General features: G+C 45.0%; 1 protein-coding gene across 1 annotated transcript; it reads left to right on the plus strand.

Moving 5' to 3' along the window:
* The first annotated feature begins 2206 nt into the window (after positions 1-2206).
* Positions 2207-5763, plus strand: pim1 (Pim-1 proto-oncogene, serine/threonine kinase). The gene is made up of 6 exons (XM_074642831.1): positions 2207-2525; positions 2678-2784; positions 2928-2978; positions 3132-3498; positions 3865-4041; positions 4149-5763. The coding sequence occupies exons 1-6, from the start codon at positions 2447-2449 to the stop codon at positions 4376-4378; spliced, it is 1011 nt and encodes a 336-aa protein (XP_074498932.1). The 5' UTR covers positions 2207-2446; the 3' UTR covers positions 4379-5763.
* The last annotated feature ends 2813 nt before the right edge of the window (positions 5764-8576 follow it).

Below are 8576 nucleotides of genomic sequence, written 5' to 3' on the forward strand. Positions count from 1 at the left end.
AAGGAAAGTGATTTCCAGTATGAGGAGAAGAGAAGAGCAGCAGCTGCTGCAGTGGATCATGAATTATATTCAACCAGTAAAATGAGCACAAAGAGATATTACATGTTAGTAGAGCACTGTGTTTCATCGTGGTCTGTTATACACTGTCAGTATTTATCAATCTAAACATTAAAAGAAATATTTCAGGATTGAGAAACGTGACATATTGATCACACTCCGGTGGATTGTGCACATATTGACTATAGTATTACATGGAGAGATATCATTGGTGTTGTGAGAGCTTCCTGCAGGCTTCCTGGGTTTCTGTTTACATAGAAAGAGGAAGTATTTCATAGGAGTATTATGTAAACCACCGTCACAGTTTCTCGTGTGGCCTCTATAAAGTTTCAGTGTGCAGTTCAGTACCACCGATGTGTGAGAGAAAAGGTCACAGAAACTAGAGATGTGGGGCTGCACTATATATATGGATCAATACAGTCAGAACCACGGCGCCTCTGAAACTGAGGCGGTGCCACTAATAATAATTATTATTACCTAATAATAATAATGTGTCCTTCTGACAGACGGGTTAGTCATCTGAGCCCTGCTGACCAGGCAGGCATAGTGGTGCACTCACTGTCACCATCAAAGCTCTGGACCTCTCACACACCTCTCCTACACTCCTGATTGAGCATGAACGCAGCACGCACTCTTCTCTGAGGACACTGTATGCTTAATATTACTACGGTGTTTTACTATTGTAGCCGAACAATGTCAGAGAGCTTTTACAGATTAACTCCAGTAACAGGAAGAGTCCCTAAAAATAGACTGAAGGAGTTTGACACGCACACATACACAAACAAAGAAACTAGAATAACAGGGCGTAGCATCTACTCCATTATTTGAACACTTTCACATGTGATGATGGCTCGGCACGCATGCAGTTACAGCTCAGCACCTGATTTGCATATTGTCTTCAAACACTTCTGAGGCATTAAAGGAATGTGCCCAGGGCGTCCATAGAGCAGTACCAACACTCCCATGCACTCATTGTCATTCCAGTCAGCCGCTGACCTGTAAACACTTCATGAAGTAGAAATAGGGCCACTAACTTTATTACAGGATGGTCTGGGTTCATATTCATTCAACTGTTGTTTCCTCATGGCGGCCCACGCTGCACATTCTAATCAAGGACTGATCCTACAGGAGGCATAAGGAGTCAAAGATTGGGACGGTGGACCACGTCAGTCTTTATCATTAAATATAATGTAGTTGTCCATCGAAATAAATCAATAATAATGAATAAACACTGTTGTTACTGTAGTTTGATACATATGCAATATATCAACATTACAATGGTTCACAACATGAGGAGAGGGAGAGGAGAGGAGAGCATGCCATTCAGACAATAACATGGCGGGAAAAGGAGGGAGGAGGAGGAGGAGGAGGAGGAGTAAAAGTCTTTTTATCTCTAGGTTCCCACATCCTGTGAGCGGCTGCAGGGCCACCCAGTCTAAAGAATGAGAGGAATGTCAGCTGTGGGCTGGGCCGTCAGGCCACAGTCAGATAAAGAGCATCAGTGAAGCTGTGTGTTTAATGTGGAAACCATCAGGTTACCGATGAACTGCTCTCAGGTCAGATAGTCTCTCAAATATGAAGCGTTAATGTGGACGATGGTGTCTACAGAGAGGACTGAGAACACAGAGAAACTGTGTTTTAAAACAGAATGTGATGCCCTCCTGGTGTCTTTGTGACGCCTATATTAATCCATATTATATTAATCTATATATATTAATTTATGTTAATAATCTATATTAATATCTATATATTATATTAAACTATATTAATAATCTATATTTTATATTAAACTATATTCATAATCTATATGAATCTATATATATTATATTAAACTACATTAATAATCTATATGAACCTATGTTAATAATGTATATTAATAACAGTGCTCATATCTTGTGTTCTGTGGGTGAGTTTCCCGCGGATGGAGGACACTGGGGGGGTGTGGTGGTGGGGGGGTAATCACTACTTTAGTCTCGCCCCTTTTCTTTTAGCGCGTTTTTTCTTCCCGCCACGTCTGTGTGGCTCAGCCGGTTCTGAGCTCGGCTTTATTTTCATGCTTTGATTGACGTGCCGTTGTGAGCGCTCCTATTGGTGCAGAGAGCGGAAGGGGCGGTTGGTCCCGCCCTCTTCCTAACCGCCTTATAAACGTCCTCCCCCCCCACAGACCCGCTGTTCACTCGCGCCGGTGTCTAACGGAGGCGTCTCACTCTCACTGTCTCCTCACTGTCTCCTGTCTCCTCTCGTTAACACCGCCCACATCACGGACACCGGGACCAGGTTTGTGTCTCCATGTCCCTGGATTTGTAGGAGAGGATACTACCCGCTTTAACCCGGGACAACGGTGATAACCGGGATATAACTGTGCTCTCGGTGCTGGACGGAGGACGACATGCTGCTGTCCAAGCTCAACTCTCTGGCTCACATCTCCACCGGGGACATCCCGAAGATCCAGCTCCAGGTCCACCCAGGTCAGACCCAGATCCAGACCCAGACCTCATTATCCGTCCGGTACTAGCCCAGAGACGGAGCACGGCACGGTTCATTCATTACCGGGCCGTTCTCCGTGTTACCGTGTAGTGATCCCCGTGTATTTACCGGATCTCTCTCTCTGTTTGAACAGTGAAGGAGAAGGAGGCGTTTGAGAAGCTGTACCAGGTCGGTCCGGTGCTAGGCAGCGGAGGGTTCGGAACCGTCTACTCCGGCACGAGGCAGTCCGACGGAGCTCCGGTTAGTATGCTGAGCCTCGGCTCTATGAGAGGCTGCTGTGTGTTGTTATGAGAGGCTGCTACCGGTACCGGTGTGCTGTGTGGTGCCGGTGCTGGAGGTGTTGTGATGACCTGGGTAATGACGCTGTGCTCTGTGTCCTGCAGGTTGCTGTCAAACACGTGTCCAAGGACAGAGTGTCTGAGTGGGGGGAGCTGGTAAGAGACGGTTTTATTATTATTATTATTAGAAGTATTAGAATAATAATCAGTGTTCATATCAGACTGATTAACATGAAACTATATAACAGAGAAGCATGCTTCTCTTACTGTGAACAACACTAATGTATGTCTCCGTCCTGGTGTCTTCAGCCCAACGGCTGCCGGGTCCCGATGGAGATCTTGCTGCTGAAGAAGGTCGGGTCGGGCTTCCGCGGCGTCATTAAGATGCTGGACTGGTTCGAGCGACCGGACAGCTTCATCATCGTGATGGAGAGGCCTGAAAACGTCAAGGACCTGTTCGACTTCATCACGGAGAAAGGTGCCTTATCGGAGGAGCTGGCGAGGAGCTTCTTCCGCCAGGTGCTGGAGGCCGTGAGACACTGCCACAGCTGCGGCGTGGTACACCGGGACATCAAGGACGAGAACATCCTGATCGACCTCCGCACCGGAGAGATGAAGCTCATCGACTTCGGATCCGGAGCCCTGCTGAAAGACAACATCTACACCGACTTCGACGGTGAGTCAGCCACTCGGTTTTAATTCATCAGCAGCCCTCTTTAGTCCTCTATCTGGACCAGACCCCCCCAGCAGGAATCCCTAGGCTGGGTCCTCTGACATCCCCCACAGCAGCCTGCTCATACCGGCTGAGCAGCACTGCCTTTACTCTGGCGCCACCCCCAGGAGGGAAGCTGCACTTTTACAACTCAAAGTTTGTAAACAAAGTCACATGTCCCGTCCCCCCTGGTCATCAGATAGAGGAGGCTGATATATATATATATATATATATATATATATATATATATATATATGATATTATTATTATTATTATTATTATTATTATTGAAGGAGGTTATTAAAGATGTGTTTCCCTTCTTTATTCCAGGCACCAGAGTGTACAGCCCACCAGAGTGGATCAAATATCACCGCTATCACGGCCGCTCTGCCACCGTGTGGTCCCTCGGGGTCCTGCTCTATGACATGGTGTGTGGGGACATTCCATTTGAACACGACGAGGAGATCACGAGAGGACAGGTCCTCTTCAGGAGGAGGATCTCCACAGGTACACTCACAGTCTAATACATCCTCCAGCATTGTGGAGACCGCTGTGTAACATTTCATACTCAGTTTGTTGCTCCAGACTTATGGGTTGTTGTCCTCCTCCTCCAGAATGTGAACAGCTGATCAAATGGTGTCTGTCTCTGCGGCCGGCCGACCGTCCGTCCTTCGAGGACATCACCAATCACTCGTGGATGCAGAGCACGTCCTCCTCCGTAGTCCCGTTCACGGTGCCGACGGAGAAGACCAGCACGGAGATCCGGCTGCACAGCATCAGCCACGAGTCCCCCGCCTTCACACCCATCGCCTTCACTCCCACCGCCGTGGCCGTGGCTCGGTGATGGAGGCCAACGGTTCGTCCTGAACTTGGACTGGACTGACACCAGAGACCGTTACAAAAGACTTGTGTAACGGACCTGAAGGCGGCGCACGGGCCGACGGTCCCGACACCAGCGGGAGCACGGTGTACCGGACTGCACGCGGAGGAAACCGAGGTCACGACTAAACCATCATGCCTTGGTTTCAACTGGCAGGCCAGACCCTGTCCACCCTGTCCACCCAACTACTGGATGTTCTGGGTGTCTCTCAGTCTGGGGGGGGGGGGGCGTGCTCCGTGCTCACGGACACCTGCGATGAGCAAACACAGAGGATGCGCTCGCCGTTGTGCTGAAAAGGAAGCGGCCAGTCTGCGTTATGTAACCTCTGGCTGTACTCTGCTGTCTCTCTACTCTCTGTGTCACAGTGCAGAGTGGTGGGGGGGGCGGGCCTTTCAGTCAGAGGACTTTCTGAAGTGCCTTCTGTGAGATTGTTGGGGGACCCTGAAAATACTTGAATTTGTGAAAGCAACGAGAATCTTCTGCTCCTTCTCCTCCCTACGAGGCTTTCTGTCGCTTACTGCTGTTGTGTTCTCCTCTCATGGGCCTGGATCAGTACAGGCCACTGCTAGCAACACTGCTAGCACTACTGCTATCACCACTTCTAGCACCTCTGCTAGCACCACTGCTACAGCTAACCAGACAACCTCAGAGCTCCGGCAGCAACCGGTGCAAACAGAAACACTGGACTTACCTCACTCCCTTTACTGCAGCATCATCCACAACCTCTGCTTCCTCTTCTTCTCCTGTTGGACTCCACGCACACACATACACCTGAGTGCACAGCACAATGCAAACCTAACCCTAACCCAGATACAACATCCTCTGCTCTCCTGTTCAAACAGTGCCTCACACAGGTCTATACATTCAGTGGGGACTAGAGCTGTAAATAATACTGATATTTATTGTTGTTGTGACTCCTTCCTCACACTCAATGAGAGCAGAGTTTATTTATTTATTTATCAGAGAATTCTGGCTGTCTGTATGTATTTCATTCCACAGTCACTGAAGGGCCCACGCATTATTTAAAACCACACACAGAGACCAGATGAACTTCTCAAACCATATTTATGGCATGACGTTTTTAAAAGAGTGTGTGTGTGTGTGTGTGTGTGTGATATGTAAATAACGTGTAAATAGTCCCAAAAGAACTTCCATCTTCATTTGTCGAAGCATTGAATGTCTACTGATGGTAATTGGTTGTGTTATGCTGTGTGTGTGTGTGAAAGAACTCTTCTGGTTTCATGATTGAATTGATTGGATTTTTTTTTTTTTTCATCCATTCAAATTAGAGTTGTAAATTGTTAGAAACTATTTTTATACGATTTGAATAAATATTTTTTTAACTATGACGCTGCTATGACTCCTTTGTGTTGCCGTGGTAACACAGTCAGTAGTTGTGACGCGGTGTAGCTCAGCATGGTTGTGTTGGTGCTGCAACTCACTTCAGAGGTCTGTCTCAGATTAGATCGGATTAGTGAGTTAGTTAAATCTGAGATGAGGGAAACAGTTCCAGGAAGAGGGAATTTAAACTGTGGGCCAGTTACCATAGTAACTGACTCTGTGGGTCAGTTACCATAGTAACTTAAACTGTGTGTCAGTTACCATCTTAACTTAAACTGTGGGTCAGTTACCATAGTAACTTAAACTGTGTGTCAGTTACCATAGTAACTTAAACTGTGGGTCAGTTACCATAGTAACTTGAACTGTGTGTCAGTTACCATAGTAAGTGACTCTGTGGGTCAGTTACCATAGTAACTGACTGTCAGTTATCATACTAAGTGACTCTGTGGGTCAGTTACCATAGTAGCTGACTCTGTGGGTCAGTTACCATACTAAGTGACTCTGGGGGTCAGTTACCATAGTAACTGACTCTGTGGGTCAGTTACCATAGTAACTGACTCTGTGGGTCAGTTACCATAGTATCTGACTCTGTGGGTCAGTTACCATAGTAACTGACTGTGGGTCAGTTACCATAGTACGTGACTGTGGGTCAGTTACCATGGTACCTGACTCTGTCGGTCAGTTACCGTGGTACCTGAGTGTGGGTCAGTTACCACGGTAACTGACTCTGCGGGTCAGTTACCATGGTACCTGACTCTGTGAACCTAACCTGCTCTCTAACGGAGCCAGACACGCTGCTTTATTTCCTCATTCATCCAGTCAAAGGCTGACTGTATGTCAGATATTAGTTTGTTACTGTCAGTCATCTCTATGAACATTTAAATATCACACAGCATCAGAATAAAACCTTCGTCTTTTATAACTCTGTGAACACAGACAGATGTCAGTCTGGTAGAGCAGCTCCACTAACATGATTATTACACATAATCTATAATCTCAGTTTAAACAGTAAAGATCAGTATGAAGCTCAGACATGTAGGATCAATGAATAATCATCTCTATCACTCCTGATGTGACTGGTCCCACTGATGGAACATAATAATATTGTAGATTATCTGTTAATATTTCTGAGTGAGCAGGATGGTGGTCAGAAGAATCCCTTTCAGGGCGATGGCCAAAAAAGGATGATAAAATATGGCTACATATTAAATATTCATAAACGCTTTCATATATAAGAAAGTTTTCAGAAGGGATTTAAAAGATGGGTAGGTAGGTACTTTATTAATCCCCGATGCTTTAAAAGTGATCAGTAAAATGTTAAAATCAATCTGGTAAATAACTGGGAACCAGTGTAAGTACGGGAGTAATGTGTTCATATCTCTTGGTGTCGGCGTTCTGCACCGGTTGGAACCGGTGTAGGGAGCTCTGGCTGAAACCAACATCAGATGAGAGAAAATAAAAGCATGTATAACTTTATGTAAATCGAAGGAGACAAAAAAAGATCTGGAAAAATGGAAGCCATGATGCCCGTCTTCATTCTCAGACACGTTTCAAGTCATAAATAGACCAAATCAAAGTCCTGCAGTAGAGAATAATAATAGAGAGAGCCCATCAAAGGGAACCAGGCCTAAAAATAAAAATGTCATCTTCAGCATGAATTCAAAGTGTCAGTCACCAGTAAATCTTCTGATCTGATGCTGGCTTTTTTCTGCAGGTATACTCAACATACCATTTCCCTGAAGAGATAATAGTGTGTCGGAGACCACGGGTAGTTTCCACGAATGACATCGCCATTCATTTCCCCTCTCATTCTGAGAACCACACGCCGCATCAGACTCATGCATGTCGGCTGCTGCTGTTATGAACATCCTAAAGTGCAGCCAAGAACTTGTGCTGTTCCAAATGTTCCAGGTGTTCGAGCTGGAAAGTAGGACATCTTATCAAGGTCACCTTCTACTTCTTCAGCCTTTATTAGTGAAGATGCAGGTCACCACTAGACGGAAACTAAAGATAAAGTCTAGTTTTGGCTCACCTGCAATGATTGTCAAGAAGATAAAGAGGCTATGATTGATATTAATTATATTAAAGGTCCCATATTGTAAAAAGTGAGATTTCCATGTCTTTTATATTATAAAGCAGGTTTAAGTGCTTTATAAATACTGTTAAACTATCAAACCGCTCAATATACGGAGAAACACACACAGCCCGTATTCAGAAATTGTGCGTTTGAAACAAGCCGTTAGGATTTCTGTCCATTTGTGATGTCACAAATATAAAATATATAGATCATTACTCGGTTTTAAACATAAACATTCTAAATGTGTCCCAGTTTATTTCCTGTTGCAGTGTATGTAAATAACATCAGCTGACAGGAGGTAAACATGGACCCAAACTGTTGCCTAGCAATGCAATTCCGTTGCAATGCACTAAAACGTGCAGACAGATGGTAAATAAAGGTATATTCAAACAGACAGTATGAGGAAAATTATGTGTTTTTTTAACCATAAATCATGTAAACATGTTCTAGTAGAAACACAAAGTACAAGTATGAACCTGACAATAAGCATAATATGAGACCTTTAACAATATATCAAATGACAATGTGTAATAATGTGAAAGGGGCCGCTCGTAGTGAGACAATCATCAGCTTTATGGCACCAAACAGCAGACACACACATTCATGGTGGAGCGTTGAGCTATTAAATTCATCATGTGGCCAGAAAGACGACCCCAACATAAATTATAATGCTGCTCCATAACTGCTGGTTATGTCAATATGTAACTGTCTGCTAACAAGCTCACCATAAAGCTACTTAAAATG

The sequence above is a fragment of the Sebastes fasciatus genome, chromosome 8, assembly GCF_043250625.1.
Source record: "Sebastes fasciatus isolate fSebFas1 chromosome 8, fSebFas1.pri, whole genome shotgun sequence".
Classification (NCBI taxonomy): domain Eukaryota; kingdom Metazoa; phylum Chordata; class Actinopteri; order Perciformes; family Sebastidae; genus Sebastes; species Sebastes fasciatus.